At 48.8% G+C, this 18,456-nt stretch overlaps 2 protein-coding genes across 13 annotated transcripts in view; one reads left to right on the top strand and one right to left on the bottom strand.

Moving 5' to 3' along the window:
• The window catches only part of LOC116078325 (cytochrome b561), a 21,563-nt gene extending 13,902 nt beyond the window's left edge, over positions 1–7,661 (top strand). For 4 of the 6 annotated variants that reach the window (XM_031353448.1, XM_031353447.1, XM_031353443.1 and 1 more), the window contains 5 exons: positions 1,564–1,775; positions 2,751–2,849; positions 3,123–3,226; positions 3,583–3,740; positions 3,922–5,812. In XM_031353448.1, the coding sequence (XP_031209308.1) occupies positions 1,577–1,775; positions 2,751–2,849; positions 3,123–3,226; positions 3,583–3,740; positions 3,922–4,114 (753 nt within the window). In that variant the 5' untranslated portion in view covers positions 1,564–1,576 and the 3' untranslated portion in view covers positions 4,115–5,812. Of the gene's footprint in view, positions 1–1,563; positions 1,776–2,750; positions 2,850–3,122; positions 3,227–3,582; positions 3,741–3,921; positions 5,817–7,107 lie in introns of those variants that run through there. The other 2 variants (XR_004113508.1, XM_031353445.1) reach the window with 2 other exon arrangements.
• Positions 7,662–10,394: 2,733 nt separating this feature from the next.
• The window catches only part of Tanc2 (tetratricopeptide repeat, ankyrin repeat and coiled-coil containing 2), a 320,134-nt gene continuing 312,072 nt past the window's right edge, over positions 10,395–18,456 (bottom strand). For all 7 annotated transcript variants that reach the window (XM_031355012.1, XM_031355013.1, XM_031355008.1 and 4 more), the window contains one exon: positions 10,395–17,965. In XM_031355012.1, coding sequence (XP_031210872.1) covers positions 16,000–17,965 — 1,966 coding nt within the window. In that variant the 3' untranslated portion in view covers positions 10,395–15,999. The remainder of the gene's footprint in view (positions 17,966–18,456) is intronic.

Below are 18,456 nucleotides of genomic sequence, written 5' to 3'. Positions count from 1 at the left end.
GGGGGGAGAGGTTTGTATGTGCTATGCCAGTGCTTGAGGAGGGGTTAGAAGATACATGGGGCTATTTCTACAAAAAATGTGGCTGTCTGACAAAACACGTGAGGATGCGGAGGACTTACCTTTGTCTGTTTCCAGAGTGTATTATTAACTACTTGGTATTCTTTTCAAATGGAGGAGTTGCTGTCAGATAGTTGGGAGGTGGAGCTGGAGCTGATCAACTGGAGGAGCTGGCCACCCAGGCTTGAGCACAACTGGGCCAGCACATGCTTTAGCTAGGTTGGGGAAATGGCTGCCCCGGCTCCTGTTGGCTGCTGTGCGAATCTTCTGGTACTCACTGCTGCTGGGAGAAGTGGCTGGCTGGGGAGGCAAGTCCTGCCTGTCTAGGGAAGGGACAGTAAGCTGGAGCTTTGATGTCCCAGTGGTGGTGGCATTGGTGGTAACCTTGTCCAGCCAGGGTAGGACTTTTGTGTTGAGTCCTAGCCATTGCCAGCACTGTGGCAAAGGGAACAGAGAGCAGAGCCAGCCTGTTTCCCCTCCACCCTCTTTTCTTATGGGAACACTGGGGTAACAGGAGAACATGCAGAAGAAGGGCTGAGGGCTGGCCTGAGATGGTTCTGATGGGCATGTTTGCATGCACTGGATGTCAAGGGTCTCCTGATTCAGGTGGTGCCTCCTTAAATGGCAGCATGCCTGCTCTGTCTTCCTGCATAGATCATCAGCAGTTCAGCAGGGTAGATGGTGACACATGGGTTCTGAGTATGGGGCCGTAGTGCTGGGGCCTTCAGCTCTGGAAATCTCACCTGAGGGAGGAGAGCATCCCCTCCCCCATTTGGTTTGGGAAGGAGCTAGAAAGGACAGATGGGGGGGTGGGGGCTAGTGGGCTAGCCTGTGGTCTGGTACAGTGGGGGCAGAAAACACTTAAGTAGAACAAGGGGATCCTCTCTGGGGTGCCCATGCTGACTCTTGGGGTGAAGGAGCAAAGCTTCCACTTCTCACCTGGGAAGGATTTTCCCATCCACCTGGAGAAAGAAGGGAATTTGCTTGCATCTTCAATGTATCTGTCAACCCTACCCCAGGAAACTCAGGACCTCTGAAAACAGGATTTTTGTTTGTTTGTTTGTTTGTTTTGTTTTGTTTTGTTTTCTCTGTGTAGCCTTGGCTGTCCTGGAACTCACTCTGTAGACCAGACTGGCCTCGAACTCAGAAATCCGCCTGCCTCTGTCTCCTAAGTGCTGGGATTAAAGGTGTGTGCCACTGCCACCCGTGAAAACAGGAATTTTAACCCAAGGATGGAGGCCATGCTGTCATTAGAACTTGTGCCCTCCCTTGTACACCGAACCCAGGTCAAGTTTGTTTCTGTGGGAAGGCCTGGCCTCCTGCTGATGTGTTCCTGGGACACTGGGACTCTGCCCAAGGATGAGAGCATGGGTGTTAATGGTGGGAGAGTGAACAAGGGTGTGCGAGGCTTAGGCCCTGGGGTGGAAGAGGTGGCAGTCCTAGGGGGCAGGTTGTGCCTCCTGCAGGTTGTGGGTGGCTCCCTTTAGTTCTGTCTCTCTCTTGCAGCTGGGGTCTCAGAATGGAGCACGGTCTTGCATCCGTCCCTGCTGCACTGCCATATTATGTGGCCTTCTCCCAGCTGCTGGGCCTCACCGTGGTGGCTGTGACTGGTGCGTGGCTGGGTCTGTACCGAGGTGGCATTGCCTGGGAAAGCTCCCTGCAGTTTAATGTGCACCCACTCTGCATGGTCATAGGCATGATCTTCTTGCAAGGAGATGGTGAGTCCTGTGGGGCCAGCTCCCTTCAGCCACTGTTCTGTGCCGCAGTTTGTAGCTGTCAATGGGAGAGACAGTGTGCAGGGATCCTGTCATCCCAGACATTCCTTCCACTTAGACAAATTGATGATTCTAGACAAGACAGATGAAGAAGCTAGGGAGAGCCCAGGGGGCCTGTGGTTGGTGGGTGATGGCTGCTCTCTATCCCGTTGCACTGGTACCTGTCTCTGGTTTCAGCAGATGGCATCTCAGGCGCTACAGCTGCCTTCTAGATAGAGCAGGGCCAGGCTGGGTTATGAGTTATCTTCAGGGGCAGCTGGAAGTTGGGAAAAGAAGTAGACATAGATGCATGTGTGTACTGTTTTGCGTGAACATGGAGCTAGAGTGTCTGTCCCTAGGGTAAGAGTAAGCAGGTGCTTGGCCTAAGCACACTGCCTGTGGGGGCTGGATGGTGGGGACGGGGCGGGGGCGGGGGGCTACCAGCAGCCACTTCTCAGCAGCAGGTCCTAGGAGGCATCCAGGGGCAGTGGGAATTAGGCAGGATTGCACTAAGCCTTGAGAGCTGGGAGTTTGCCTGTCAAGAGCAGCGATTGTCTCTCTAGGAAGGTTCTAGAACGAACTCTGTGAATGGGTACACTGAGTCCGCCATCACCTCAGTTTGATGGCATGATGAGTCCTAAGTACTGAATCAGCGACTTATATCCCAGGTCTAGCAGTTGCTCAGAGTGGGTACTTGGCAGAGCCCTGCCTTTGCTGCCCCCGATGGTGGCAGAAGTGTGGCGTAGCCTCTTTTCCTGGTCCCGGGGTGTGCATGGGGTAGAAAGACTCAGGGGAGCCTTGACCAGGATGGGTGCAAGGCCCCTATGGAGCCCTGAGTTCTCCTCCAGTTTCTGTGCTTTGCAAACCTCAACAAGCTCTTAGCAGAGTCGGCTGTCCATCATAGTCTAACTCTTACATCTTTCTCTCACTTCCCACAAGCTCTGCTGGTGTACCGTGTCTTCAGAAAAGAAGCCAAACGCACGACCAAGATCTTGCATGGGCTGCTGCATGTCTTCGCCTTCATCATCGCCCTGGTGGGTGAGTTTTGAGCACAGCCTTTCCTTCTCTACCTGCTGCCTCAGGCTCCAGCAGCAGCTGCTGGACACACACTGTCCCTGCTCCAAGCTACTTGGCTTTGGAGCTTCTCCTATGCTTCTCCTCACAGGCATCACAGGCAGGGACACTGGGTGCTGGCCATCATCTGGCTGGACCAAAGCCCAGAAGTTCTGGCTAGTGTTTTCCTCCAGGTCTCCCCTCCCCTCTCTTTCCATGACTAGCCCTGTCCTCACATGGCCTCTGCTTCTGCCCCAGGCTTGGTGGCTGTGTTCGACTACCACAAGAAGAAGGGCTATGCTGACCTGTACAGCTTGCACAGCTGGTGCGGGATCTTAGTCTTTGTTCTTTACTTTGTGCAGGTGAGTCCAGTGCCGGTGAGGGCGGCAAAGGGAGGGGAAATGGGGTTCAGTGTGCCATATAGGGGTCCATTCTCCAGGGTGCATGTCCAGAAGGGAAAAGAGCAGATGAATTTAGTTGGGTTGTTTTCAGAGGTTGACCTGGGTATAATCTAGATCCTAGAGGCCAGGGTACCATGGCCTCCTTCACTCTGCCTACCGACTACACACTGTTGAGTGATGTTTCAGCTTCCTAAAGCCACAGGGTGGAGACCAGTCCACCTTCCCCATAAGTGTTTCATGCTTCACACAAGTGCTTTGGTGGCCTCCTATTAGGTCACAGCCAGCTTGTGGCTCAGTAGAGCCCTCTCTCCTTTCAGTGGCTTGTGGGTTTCAGCTTCTTCCTGTTCCCTGGAGCTTCATTCTCTCTGAGGAGCCGCTACCGCCCTCAACACATCTTCTTTGGTGCCACCATCTTCCTCCTCTCTGTGGGCACAGCCCTACTGGGCCTGAAGGAGGCCCTGCTATTTAAACTTGGGTAAGTGTCGTGGAGAGGCAGGGCCCAAGAGCCCCCTGCCTTCCTAGAAGCCTGTTTCTGAGCTGGCTTCTCACTGGGAGGGTGGAAGCTGGCCACCTGAAACCCGAAGCATCTTTAAAGCCTGGGCTATGTTTGTCTTAACTGAGACCCTGGTGACTTTTCCCTTCACCCTACCCTACAGGACCAAGTACAGCACGTTTGAACCTGAGGGGGTCCTGGCCAACGTGCTCGGCTTGCTGCTGGTCTGTTTTGGGGTGGTTGTGCTGTACATCTTGGCTCAAGCTGACTGGAAGCGGCCATCCCAGGCTGAAGAACAAGCCCTCTCCATGGATTTCAAGACACTCACAGAGGGAGACAGCCCCAGTCCCCAGTGATTGCCTTCCTGTCCTGTACAGGGGCTGCGTGTGGATGGCCCTCTTGGCTCTGTGGGTTTCCAGATATCTTTTTGCTCTTCCCTGCAGACACTGAGCCTTAGGGTCCAGGAGTATGGGGCACTGTTGTTAGTTTAGTGGGACTCTAGGCTTTGGAGTTGCTCTCTGTCTCCTTTCCTCCCCTTCCTCTCTGCGGCTTTTGATGCATCCTGTGAGCCCTGAGTCGGCTCTGTCTGTACGCTGTTGTCCATTCACATGCAGAAAGCTTGGTTAGGGGATCTGGGGTCAAGCCTGGCCCTGATCCTTATTGGAACTAGACAGTAGCTCCACCCTCCATGCAGCAGATGGCTGGGGCTGGGCCTGAGGGACTGGCACGGAGAAGTCAAGACTGCTGCTCTGTGTATTCAAGCCAGGGGTTCCAGCAGCTTGGGAAGCACGTGTCCTTGGCAGTAGAGCAAGTGATATTATGTGTAAAGTATGCTGGTGTTCAGAGTAAGGCTCCCCAGAAAGGTTGACGCTGGCTCCCAAAGGAGCCTTGGCGTGTGGGTTGACCACAGCCTTAGACCTTTCTGTTCTTTTAAAATCCCTGATCCTTAAATAGGCTTTTCGTGGGGAAGGGGATTGATAATCAAAATGCAGGTAAATACCTGCCCTGTGGGAGGAGGGCAGGCTGCTAGCAGTGAGGGCCTCCTGGCCTCCAGCTGCCCTGGCAGAGTTCCTCCTGTCATTCGGGGCTAAGCCCTAGTTTCCTTCTGGGGGCCAGCCTGGGCAGGCTCTGAAAGTGGGAGGCTACACACCTCCTGAGTTTTTGGAGGAGGGCTGCTGTTTGTCTTGTTCTCCAGGGGGCTGCTGGGGCACCTTGGCTTTGAAGCGGCACTGGGGGATCATGGTCCTCCCACCCCTGGGTCCATCATCCCTGGACAATAGGACTGAAGTGGAAGAGAGGAACAGGATTGGTCTCCTCTGGTGCCTGCACTTAGCTTCAACCCCCAACTGCCTGTTGTGTTGTTAGCTGAGTCACTGTTTGGCTCGAGTCTAGAAATACTGGGATTAGAGCATTGATCTTGTGTTCTCTGGCATGGCACATGTTCTCTCCTTGTTTTCCTTCCTCACCATTTGTGACACGCGTGGTTGAACATGTATAACCCAGGGGTTCCAGCAGTGAGGAAATGAATGGTTTCTGAACCTGGTAGTTCTTTTAGGTCAGTAGGCTGGCCTTCTCTGTCAGATGTCTAATAACTGCGCTGTGGGCCCTGCCTCTGGTGTTGTCTCTTCTCCCAGCTGTGGTGTAGCCCCTCCCTGAAGCTACCCGGCACCCCGGCCTTCTCTCCCGTCCCTCCATTTGCTGGGACGGTGAGGTCTGCATCCAGTTTCAATTGTGTATGCTGTAAGGATAGGGAATCTTAGAAGTTCTGTCATCAGTCGGCACACTTGCATAGTCAAATGTTTACATTTGGGAGACTTGTCCGTAGACAGACTAACGAGTACCACCGTGAGTCTCCCTTGCCAGACTACAAAGAGAACTAGAATTTAGGTCTGCAATGACAGTCTGTAAACTAATCTTTTTGCCAAAGTGTTGATACATGACTAAGGACCAAAGAAGGCCCCCAGGCAGATGTCTGTGGTTTCTTCTGTTTCTTCTATCTCCTGTGACGTACAGTGTGTTGTTGGTGCAACAGATGAATTAATAAATGTCTACAGCCAACAGCTTGCCTTCTGTTTTCATTTGCTGAGACAAGTAGAGGGACCAAAGCTTTAAGCTGTCATATGTGAAATTCTACTAGAGACGAGAGAAATTGTCCTCAGGTTGGAAACGGCAGATGGTGACTGGCAGGGCTTACCTGGCTGAACCTAAGCAGCTGGACATGTCCCGTACAGTGTCTATTTGACCCTTTCAACAAGTGTTTCCGATCCTTTTGAAGAGGAGTGAAGCTTTTAAGAATGAGTTGAGATTGGTGTTAGGTTGATTTATATGACCCAGGTGCTGTGCTGATGGAGAATTCAGTTGGGTCTCATTGTGCCTCATGGTGAGCCTTCTCATTTAAAGCAAGGCTTGGTAGTACATCCCTGTAATCACAGCACATGGCAGGTAGGCAGATAGATCTTGAGGGCAGCCTGGACTACAAGGGTAGACCCCATCTTAAATTAACAGGAGGGCTCAAGGTGGGAGATCACTTGCCTGATTTGGGCAAGGCCCTGGGTTCTGTTCCAGTACCACCACCACCTCCCATACCACAACAAAACAAGCACAAATATCCTCAATGATATTAACAAGACTAAAAATACCCTACTGGAGACCTAGCTCTGTCTCTCTTTTACCCCCAAAACATGGTCTCTGTATTCCTGGGTATCCTGGAACTCACTCTATAGACCAGGCTGTCTTTGAACTCAAAGCTCTGACTACCTCTGCCTCTCAAGCGCTGGGATTAAAGGCACACGACTCTATGCCTGGTCCCAGAGCTCACTATTTAAAAGGAGCTTAAAGCAAATCTACACTGAGGGGTCCCCAGGCATTTGTTAAGCTTTATCCTCTGGCTGTTTTCTAGTGTGTAGGAGCCAGAATCAAGCTGGTTTTTCCCTGTAAATCAGTGGTTCTCAACCTTTCTAATACTATGAACTATTAATAAAGTTTCTCATGCTGTGGTGACCCCCAGGCATAAAACTATTTTTGTTGCTACTTCATAACTAATTTTGCTACTGTTATGACTCATAATGTAGATATTTATGTCTTCTGATGGTGTTAGGTGACCCTGTGAACAGGCCATTCAACCTCTAACGAGGTTGTAACCCACAGGTTGAGAACCACTGCTCTAAACGAAGGCTTCCTTAGGGACTTTCACTTATGTAAAGTAGGCACAGGGTTTAGCACATGTACAAGGTATCAGCGGCAGATATAGGCTGCCCAGTGTTTGTGAGGGCTAGGTCCCATCTTCTTTCTCATTTCGGGGTTATTCCTAAATCCTGTGTTCTCATTATGAATTTCCAAATGATTTCAGATACTGGAGGCCAAGGCTGTACTACCTGTCTTCTGTGCTGACTTAAATGAGAGGAAGCTCACTCTAGCTGTCTTTGGAATCTTGAGAGGTCCCAAGCTCTTCAACTTGAAGCATGTGTGACAAGGCCTGCATTTTGACTTGGTGCCGATGTTTCTTTCAGTGCCCTCAGCTTGTTTTCTCCTTGATCACCCTTTTGAGAAAAGCAGCAGCAGGGCAGACCAGTTCTGAGCTCTGCCTTTGCCTCTGTGACCTCAAGAAAATTCAGCTCTCAGAATCTGCTTTGACACATGCACTTTGGAGAAAGCAAACTCATTTGTTAGAAATTTCCGATTCTGGCTTTTAAAACCACTCATTGTAAACCATTGCCAAATACAACAATGACAAGTCTGGAAAGATGTCCATTGGAGTAATGGCATGAATGTTCTGGGGCAACCAACCGCTTTCTGACTGGATTTAAGGCCTGCTTCACAGTCAGTCATACCTGGTGTAATTGGTCCAAGAACTTGTGGCTGGTCATTGGCCCTAAAGGAGAATAAACTTTTTGTTTGTTTGTTTGTTTTTTTGTTTTTGTTAAATGGACATAGTATGAAATTACTTTCTAAGTACTTAGGCAGCTCTCAGGTCTCACCAGAAAAGCCTCATTTTTTAGTTATATAAAGAATGATCAAAATGCAGAGAATAATATCCCTCCATCTCCTCAAGGCTCTGGGATCATTATGAAGAATGTGTGTGTGTGTGTGTGTATACAAAGACCCTATATGCCAAGGACTGCTGGTAAAAAGTGTCTTCTGGACATGATAGGGCTGGTGCACAACTCACAGCACTGTGGTTGTCAGCACATGACCCGTACAAGTTCAAGCCAGCCAAAAATCCAAGCATGCAGTGAGGGAGGGCTGATGAGGCCCAACACCCTAGTGGCGGCACTATTAGCCACTGATGGCCTCTGTGGGAAGGCCAGTCATTTTCTTCAGCCATGCGGCCCTTGCTAGGTTGCTCCTGCTCCTATAGATGGCTTTACACTCAGCACTACTTGCAACACTAACTGGACTCAATGGGTTAAACACCATTAAGCTGGGAAGGAGATCTGGAATGAGTCAAGAAGGATTGGGAGTCCTTCTCATATACATGTATGGTATTCTCAGTAAGTAAAAACCGCTAAAGAGCCACTCATCCACTCGTGAAGCAGCAGCTCGGCAGATGACTTTGCGGCTTTAGTTAATTGCTGGGTAGGTGCTCTCCGGGCAGATCTGAGAGAGCCACCCTGCCTCCGAGAGCTGGGAAAGGCATGAAGGAGCAAGGTTGGAGGCTGTGGAGAGCTGGGAAAGGCATGCAGAAGCAAGGTTGGAGGCTGTGGAGAGCTGGGAAAGGCATGCAGGAGCAAGGTTGGAGGCTGTGGAGAGCTGGGAAAGGCATGCAGAAGCAAGGTTGGAGGCTGTGCAAGGAACCTTTCTTACTACCTCCTATACTTGGCCCATGTTTGGTGGCAGCCTGTGACATGTTCCAAGCCATGTCCTTTAAATATTTTTAAGCAAATAATGGTTCACACAGGGAGGCCTTGCTTCAGAAGACCTCTTGGCTGCTGTGTGTCAAATCCCTAGCTCAGTCTCTGGGTATAATCCAGCCCAGATAAGAGGACTGACTCTGAGCCTTCTTTTGGGCCTTTTACACGAGCCTACCAGGCCTAGTTTTGTCTTACTCCTGGGAAATATGACTCAGTCATGAGGGGCTCCATCTTCCCCCAACCTACCTTTTAAGCTATATTGCTCCACTTGCTGCCACTGGCTTCTGCCGAATGGAGGAGTACGTACGGCTCTTTGGTTCTTTCACAGACCAGCACCAGGGAGCATCTACCCAAATGGTCACCAAAAGGTGGCTAGTAAGGGAAGAAGTTATGAGGAACTTCCGGGAACCTATGAAGATATCTGCTACTCATTGATTCACAGAGTGGATTTCTATCTAGAAATATTCTTTTAAGGATTATTTTTTTCTAAATTCTACCTTGTTATATTCTTTTGATGCCCCAAAGCTGGAGTTTTGTAAACTATTTTCTTCTTTTCTCTTCTTTTTTTTTAGTTGCTAATGAAGCAAACAGTTATCAAACCTAGCATGTGAGTTCTCCTAGAATCTTTTCTAATTTATGAAGGTGATTTTGGTATGCAGGCTAGCTGGCTGTGCCTGTCTTGGAGTTTTCCTGCTTTCTCAGATTTTAGTTGTTTGGGAATTGGGTCTAGATGGTAGGGTCAGTGGTGTCATTGTTAGTCATGGTAGATGGTCACTCTGGAATTCCTAGAGGAAAAGGAGAACTCACACCTCTCAAGAAGCGCACGGCATGGCCCTTGGAGTAAAGAAGGTGGCAGCAGACTGATTCTTGAGAACTAGGCAGCTGTGGGGCTGGCAGGCTGCTGGGTGGGGCTGCTGACACAATCTGGTGTCCTTGCTTGTCTCTCAAGGAGACAGGTTTCAGTGAGGCAGACAAGGCTCACCCCACTTAAAAAGTGCTAAGAGTTTTAGGAAGCAGTAAGCTTTCTGGTCACATTGCAGCTCTTGAGCTCTAGGCCTAGAACTGGAGACATCCAGATGGATTCCTGAATTAAAATAAAGAACTGGGAGCTGAGTGAGGGTCTTCAGTTTAACTGACAAGCTAGTCTCTGGATCTACAGCACAGGCTGCATCCCATCCTTGGACTTAGCATCTCTAAACCCAACAGCTAGGGTGGTAGCATGCTGCAAGCTTAGATTTTGGCAAGGTGGTGATGCTGGGGTAAGTTTCAGCTACCAAAATTGAAGCAACTAAGCTGGCTATAGTATGTGCCTGTGTCCTCAGCTACTTGGGAGGCCAAGGCAAAAGGATCACTTGAGTCCAGAAGTTTATGGCCTGCCTCAGAAAACACAGCAAGACCATGTATTAATCAGTCACGAATTCCAAACAAACAAAACGTGATGGGAGCACAGCACTCCTGTGTAGCTGCTGCTGAGGAAAAGGCCCTAACTCCACACAGAGCCAGGCTTCACTGAGGTCCTAGAACCATCTTGGGCCAACAGCTCCCTAAAGTGCTATCAGTGTCCACCTCAGAGGAGACACACAGCAACTCAATGAACAGACACAGGGAGGCATACCTCCGAGCCTCTCACAGCAGAGCAAATGAGTCATGAGGAATCTAGCCGTAGCCTTGACCTTGGCGTTCTCCCTTGGGGTGGCATCCTCAGCACTGCCATTCCAGTTACGGGTGAGCTGGGAAGTCGGTTCCCTAGATAGAGGAAGGAAGGAGAAAAGCAGCAGACGCCAGGTTTCTCCAAGTGTTGACCATTTATAAATACGTACATTTGCTTTCATACATACAGTTCATTGTACAGATGACGTTCTGTATACATGGGGCAGGAAAATGCATTCATTTGAACTTTTCACATCTATCTCACACAGCTCACATGTACAGACAATAAAACTGTTCAAGCAAGTACAGTAGAGAAAATGTCTTCCTTATTCACGGGGCTGGAGGCCTCCGCTGGGTGTGGGGCATCCCCACTGCACGAGTTCACGACCGTGTGGTGTTCGATATATCAGGATAGAGAACAAACATGCATTGGATAATATACTGTACAGAGAAAGTCCTTTACATCTGAGTTATAGAAAACCTAAAGGAAAACTAAGTGCATTAAAGCTTTTTCCAGCAAGTGTCTTGAAAGGACAGCAAAGAGGAATAATCAAAATCAAATCAGTACAAATCACTCTTTAATTGTAGACTGTACATGTCTGTACTAATTAAAATCATCTTGGGTTTGGAGGAGACAGAACAGAGAGACAGATGCTGTGCTAGATGGAAGGGAGGCCATGCCTGAGAATGGCACCTGCCCTGGGCCCCACAGGGAACCTGCCCAGCTCAGCAGGAGTCAGGCAAATGTCAAAAACAAAACAAAACAAAGCAAAGCAAAGCAAACCAAACCAAACCAGGACAGGAAGTAGAACTTACAGGATTTCCAAAATAACCTTGAATGAAGTGGATATCTAGAGCCAACATCTCTAATCCCCCCTCCCCCAGTGAATGGGTACACAGTAAGGCAGGTACATTCAAGTACAGAATTTTCCAGAATTAACTCTCTATCTGGTCCTGGGGATTGAAGGGAGTGAGTTAAGTCCTAGCCAGATTTTCTGGTTAGTGATTAGCAAAGGAAAAAAATCAGCCATCAAGTGTTACAGAAACAAAGCAGCTAGGCCACATCCTTCCCATGGAGTAGGTCTATCTGAAACCAGGAGATGGTGCTGGCTGGCATCTGCATGCAGCCAGATGTAGCCTGACTGGTCAGCTTAGTGTAGGGATCACGATAGTTAGCAGGAAGAAATGAGATGGCAGGGTGAGGAAACAGTAACACTTGGTTGTTGGTGTCCAATCATACGTTCATTTGGTACTGACTTTCAAAGCTCTGACTGCGGCCATCGTGGCCACAAGCATCTCAGGGTGGCTCAGCTCCTGTGAGGCATTGGACACCGAAATGAAGGTTACCAACACTTCAGCCCTTGAGTGGTCTGTATTACAGAGAGTTGATGAAGACCCAGTGAATATTCAAGTAGCTCTGCACAGTGGCTCCACCAGCCCCGTTGTGCTTGTGTCCAGGCCCCTAGCCAGCTGCCTTTTCTTGGGAGCCAGAGCTGAGTTCAAGGCATTGCATGGTGAAGGTTTCCATGACGCGTCTTTGTAGGTAGCTCTTACCCTAAGCCCTTTGTTCATTGTTAGTCATGGTAGATGGTCAGTCTGGAATTCCCAGAGGAAAAGGAGAAGTCACACCTCTTAACAAGCATGAGGCAGGGCAGTATGGCCCTCAGAGTAAAGGCGGTAGCAGACCCCTTCTGGAGAACTGGGCAGCCTGAGGGCAGGCAGGTAGGGTGGGTGGGGCTGCTGAGCACTCGGGCTCAACAGGAGATGGGCACAGAGGCAGCATATCCTGCCACCTGGGGAGCCTGTTCCATTGTGTGGCAAAGATTCAGTGAGCAACTGGTTTTGTCCAAGGCATTTCTGCAGTAGAAAAATAACCATCTTTAATCAACCACCCAACTATGACACTTCTGGAGTTATAAAAGTTGGAGGCTGAGTGGAACTGAGAGGAACAGTTCTAATGGGGAGATAGGGAGTTCAATGTAGCCTCCCAAACAGGTGGTGTCCAGAGTCTGTCCTGCTACAGATGGCATGGCTGCATGAAGACCCCTCCAGGCTTTCTTCCCTTCTTCCTGAACCTCTACTCTATGGGCCGCCAGCTGCACTGGCAGCAGCTCCACGAAGCTGGTCTTTGTAACCAGGTAAGTATGATGCAGAGTCACAGTGACACCTAGCGGTAGAGTATGGTGAAGCACAAGTGACATCCACATATCCCACTGCATATGACTAAACTCTAAGGAAAAATACTTATGGATATTAAATTAGATACTGGTTTAAAATTTTTCTATCGGGTATATCTCTGGAATATAAAAATACCAATATTTAGGGGGATCATAAACTACTATACAATATAAGGGCGGAGAACACCTTTCTCTCAGCTGTTCTGTTTACAGTAATTTAGGAAAAGTGATAATCCAGGCTTAACTAAAATCAGCAAACTTGGATATCTGGGCAACACCCTGGGATACTGTACACAGTTCTAATTAGTGGAATCTTCCTGAGCCATCACGCTTAAGTTAAACACATCTAGAAAGGGGCGCCTGGGAGAGGAATGGGAGGGGTTGTGCTCTATTACCTCGGGACTTTAATAGTGCACGTGTGCAACCTGGACAGACACAACAGCAGATACACAATGATCTCCATTCGTCCATGCCGAATTCTCATGTTACACAGGTTTTCCCTTTACTTTGTAAATAAACAATAATTTTAATTGTTACTTGTGTGCCTTACTGATCCAGTAAATAAATGAACCATGTCTCAGGAGTCCCTAAGAGAATTGCTGGAAAAGCACTTTAAAATCACTGCAAATGTTTTCTTGTGTTTAAAAATTCTTAATCTTTGAGGCTTATATACAACAGTTATTTCTTGTGCTATAAATGCTGTGATCCACTGCTTGATTTCTTTCCTTTTTTTTTCTTGAAAAACACACTAGAGACAAGAGTGACTCTGCTAATTTCTAATGAAGACATTACTCACACTTAAATATCCAGTATTTATCAGAGTACAAATTCAAACAGTAAAGTGCACCCATTTATAGACATGATGTGATGGAAACCCATTAGTGCAAGAATTTTGGGCAAAGGAACATGTTTTGGTGAGAAACCTGCAAGCTGAAGTTTGTCACCTGTCTCTACTTAAGGGTGATGTGAATTGAGTGAGCAGAATTTGCCAGTTTCATTTAAGATGCCTTCCATCCTGAAGCCATGTGTGTCTGGCAAACGTTCATTGTTGGGAAGGGAGGGGCACGTTTAAAATACAGTACTAAGATCAACCATGGCAGTGAAGTAGCAAAGCAGGGCAGGCAGTCTGCATCCAGGGAAGACAGATGCTTATCTCCTGCCTCAGGACGCTCCCATTGGTGTTTTTAAGTCAAAAACCACTTGCTCCCAGTAGTGGCATGCACTCTCTCTTATAATGGCTAGGAAATAATTGTGGTTTGACACTGACATTTCAGGTGGGAGTAGAGACGCTAACTCTCTTGCTTTTCCTGGGAGAATGAGGGACCCTGGGTAATAGTGGCAGCTATGGTATATTTTTAGGACTGCATGGCATTCTAACCCATCTGGGCAGGAAGGTGCTAAGGGTGGCTTTCCAAACAGGCGGAGCACTTTTCTAATGGATTGTAGTAGCTCCCTCAGATGTGGTTCAGATAAGAGATGATGTGATGCAGAGACCAACAGAGCTGTGTCCAGGCCACATGGAGTCAAGAGGCTGCTGCTCCCAGCTACAGGCTGACCCCACAGCTATAAACTTCTTCCAGATGGGAGAGACGAAGATACAGACAGGTAGGGAGAAATGACCAGTGCCTATCCTAGTCCAGGAGAACAGGGTAGTTCTTCTGTATCAGAGTAAAAACAGTCCTGCTTACAGAGATGAGTCCTGATGTGTTTTAGGCTTGGGGGGCCTGGGCTCCACCTACTGGCAGAATCTAAATCAGCAATGAAAGGTTTCTGATCTCAGTGTCATGCTCTGCATGACTTCAGATCCTACCAGAGAACTGCATTCCAAACAGATCACAGGATTTTGGATTTTGTTCAAGAAACTATCCTTCCTCCCTGCAGCCCTTTACTAACTAGTAAAATGCTCCCTAAGAACATGGTACCATTTCTGTACCTGTGGCTTGGTTTTAAGAACTGACATGCAGCCAGAGATGGCACTGTGCTATAGCTTTGGTTCCTGTGTTCTTGTATCTAGCTCATAGTTGTCTCAGCTTTTCAAAAACCAGGTTAGCAAACAGCCACAAGAGGAATGGAAACTGAGAGAAGAAAAGGCCTGCTATCAATCTCATGCCCCTATCCAGTGCTCAGAGCAATCTGCAACACTTTTGGCTGTTTCTGACTTTCAAAGATTACCATTAAACACTCCTAGATAAAAGAGACAATTACTTTAACAGAGAATAATGAAACCAGAGTTCTTAAAATGGAATTAGTTAACAGCCAGCATGGGATGCAGTGGCCTGGGTAGGAACCCCGGGATGGGTTAACAGCCAGCATGGGATGCAGTGGCCTGGGTAGGAACCCTGGGATGGGTTAACAGCCAGCATGGGATGCAGTGGCCTGGGTAGGAACCCTGGGATGGGTCTTGCAGTCCCAAGAGAACCCAAACAGGTTCTGGAAGAAACTCTTTACACCACCATCTTGGTTTGAGACAATGAGCGTCAGCTGAATGAAGCCTGGCTCCAGGTGAAAATGCAGCTAGTAGGGCTACAACAGCAGCCAGACCTCAGGTTGTTCAGGGCTTTTTGGGATCTAAAATGCAGATTTGACACAGCTTTCTCTTGGTGAGAAGCAAGAACAATCTTTCCCCCTTTCTCCTCTTTTCTCCGTACTTATTCCCTTCTCTAGCCTTGGAAAATCAGCAGCCTTTAGTGGCTAACTGTTGGTTAAAGCCTAGAGAATACCTCTGGGTGAGATATTCTCACTTTAAAAATACCCACAGTTCTCCTGGAATTTCCTTGGCTAATCAACTTATTTAAAGGGCTGGATGTTTATTAAATCTTCCCCAAATGCTTCTTGGAAAAACATAGTAAGATTTCAGATAATTATAGTGGGCTTTTCTTCCAAACAATATAGCCAGCCAGCCTTTCTTTCTTTCTTTCTTTCTTTCTTTCTTTCTTTCTTTCTTTTCTTTTCTTTTCTTTTCTTTTCTTTCTCACTCTCTCTAGACCCCTTGTGCCAGGGGAGGACCAGCAATAAAGTAAATGAAGATTCTAGAGCTGACACCTGCAGGGAGCTGGAGAGTGGGGAGTGGGGAGGAGACCACGGCACAGCGATGCACTGGGGCTGGCCATGTGAACACTGAGGAAGAATGCAAGGACAGAGAGGCATCACACACGTCCTAACGTTTCTAGAAGAAAACAAACAAGAACATCTTACTTTTTAAAAAAGGAAACAGACATTCACACAACAAGAACATCAGTGAAAGCGATTGTCTCCTGGAGAAAGCCGACCAGTGTGTCTGATCTCCCTGGTTAAAGCTCACGGCACGAAATCTCCTCGTTGGTATTGGAAGAGAGGGAGAGAGCATGTGGCTGGGGCACAGACCCGAGAAACTGAAGTCCTGGCTCACCAGAGGCCAGCTTCCCAGTCAGCTGCATGCAAAGGATTTCAACAATGTGGGCTGTCACCTCTGAACACCACACAAAAGCTACATGAGAAATTAAGCCAGAGAACTACCTCAGATGTGGAAACCAAGCCTGAAAATGTGCAGTGAAAACATATGGATCTCACTCCAACAAATGTCTCTTAAACATTAGACTCCACAAATGGTCTCTTTGGTTTGATAGGCGATGTCTGCCCTTGTCGAGAGTCCCGAGACAATTGCCTGTACAGGTTGTCCTGGTATGCCTGAGCCACTGGTAGGGTCCGTGCCACCTTCACATCAGGATAAGAGGAGGCCTGGCTGACTCTTTCCAAGAGGTCTCCACGGGACCCGTTAGCCAGCATCCCATGGGGGCTGTAATAATCGTCCTCCAGCAAATGGCCATTCTGTGCATTGTTGGTTTTGTTATAAAAGGCAATGTTGCTGATGGATGATGGTGGACTGAAGGATTCAGGCTGAGGCAGGTTGCCTGGAGACGTGGGACTGAGAACGGTATCCACTGATGAGACTGCCCAGGTCCGATTCTGCTGGTGAAGGTGGGGGTACTGTTGAGTCCGGGCTGTTTTATCTATGATCCCCATGAATGGTGTGGTCCTGGATCGGGTGGGCTCACTGGGGTAACCTCCCTGAGTGGGAGATACTGGTGATAGCTCGTCACATGACCTATCATATGCCGGTTTTAGTGGGATCTCCATTTGTTGAATTGAAGAAGAAGGCCGGAAGGTGGGAGTCAGGTTGGAGGTGGATGAGATGCTATTGCTGGATGGAGAAAAGCGCAGGCCCACACTCTGTGAGTGCAGCAGTGGCCTGGGAGTTGGTGGGTGGGGCTTGATTTCACTAGGGTTGACACTGATAGGTCTTCTGATTAAATGTGACACATCAGGGGAACCTAGCTGGCTGGAGGAACGCTCCAGATCTAGTTTTGAGTGACAGACCGGATAATATGACGCTGACTGGCTACGTCCAATCTGTGGTGTCTGACTATACCTCATACCGCCTCGGTAGGCAGAGGAAGGTCGCTGTGGCAGGTCTTCTTTGGTCAATCCTCCATGCTGACAGATGGCACCAGCACTCAGACTGGCTTGGACATGCTGTACAGGCCTTCCGTCCCCTACCATCCCCCCTATTGATCCCTGATAAACCAGTCGGCTCTGACTTACTCCCATGTCTCCTTGTGAAGATTGGTATTTGCTGGCCAGTGAATGGGCTACTTGGCCATAGGCTCCCGTTGGGATTACAGTGCTTGAGTGCACTGCTGAGCTGGGCTGGTTACTTCTTACAATCTGGGCCTTGGCAGGCTGTAGCCTGAGCCCTTGCTGGGGAACTGCCACTGGAAGCTGAGGCATCTGGTAGGGCCGCTGGGCCATTTTGGACAGTGGAGATTTTGGTCTGCCAGGAAGCTGACTCACATTTGTTTCTTGCTGATAGCGTACAGGTGAGCCAGACTGGGATCTATAGACACTCATGCTCTCAGCTGGAGGACTGGCCCTATACTGAGGGCCTCTACGGAGAGGGGAAGGGGGAGGGCTAGGGTATTCCTTGCTTTGCCCTCCCACAGGAGGTGGGCTGAATCGGTATGATGCACCCTGATGAGCTGGGGAAGTATGTGGTGGGCTAGGCCTGTAATGAGAGTTCTGGTGAGTCGGAGAAAGAGCAGGCGAGGTGGACTGATAACCTTGTCTAGTGGGAGAACCTACAGAACTACTGGACCGGAAGTCAAAAACCTGATGAGAGCCAAGAGGTGAGCTAGAGATGTAGGCTGAGTCCCGGTGGGCTGGAGAGGAGGGCGGGCTCTGGATTACTGGGAGGCCCTGACTGGGGCGAGCCTCTGTCTGGAGGCCAATGGAAACATTTTCAACATCTTGTTCCAAGTACTCCTCCTCAAATATGTCTTGTACAGAGTATATATCTTCATGCTGGGGCTCAGGCTCTGTTTCTTCCTCTGGCAACTCCTGCGGAGGCTGCTGGGGTGGTGGCGGTGGCTGCTGCTGCTGCTGCTGCATCTGTCTGCACTCTTCCTCCACTCGCATCAGGAGCCTCTGGATCTCACGGTTGTTTGGACATAACTTGATGGCCTCTTTCAGGTCCTCTAGGGCTGCTGCAAACTGTCTGCTTGACAAAATGCAAACACAAGGATAGGAGTTATTCAGAATGAATAGGAATTACCAGGAGCAGAGAACATGGCCACCAATTCAGAAAACTGCATCAGGTAGCATTTGGGGGACTCAAGAGGATCTAGTTCAGTTTGATTTATAAGGAAGGAAACAAAGGCTGTTATTCTCGAAGAGTTTAGAATGAGTTCCTAGACATTTTGGCTTATATCTTCCTTCTGGCCTCTCTGGGGTTAATAGAGAATGTCTTCATTAGGTCAGTCCAGACAGGCCCTTCTGGAAGATCTTAGTGCTCGAGCACAGCCTAGGTAGTCTGAGGGTTGGTTGGGGTTGTCATTTACAGTGTCACTGTCAAGTAGCTTAGGAACATAGCAGTAAGTAACTGTGGTGTTTAAAAATCTTTCTGATCCAGTGTAATTGTGTGTGTGTGTGTGTGTGTGTGTGTGTGTGTGGCAAAGGGGTTTGAGACAGGGTTTCTCTATGTAGCCC

The sequence above is a fragment of the Mastomys coucha genome, unplaced genomic scaffold (genome assembly GCF_008632895.1).
Source record: "Mastomys coucha isolate ucsf_1 unplaced genomic scaffold, UCSF_Mcou_1 pScaffold5, whole genome shotgun sequence".
In the NCBI taxonomy this organism is placed as follows: domain Eukaryota; kingdom Metazoa; phylum Chordata; class Mammalia; order Rodentia; family Muridae; genus Mastomys; species Mastomys coucha.
This window is presented reverse-complemented; position numbering and strand designations above follow the sequence as displayed.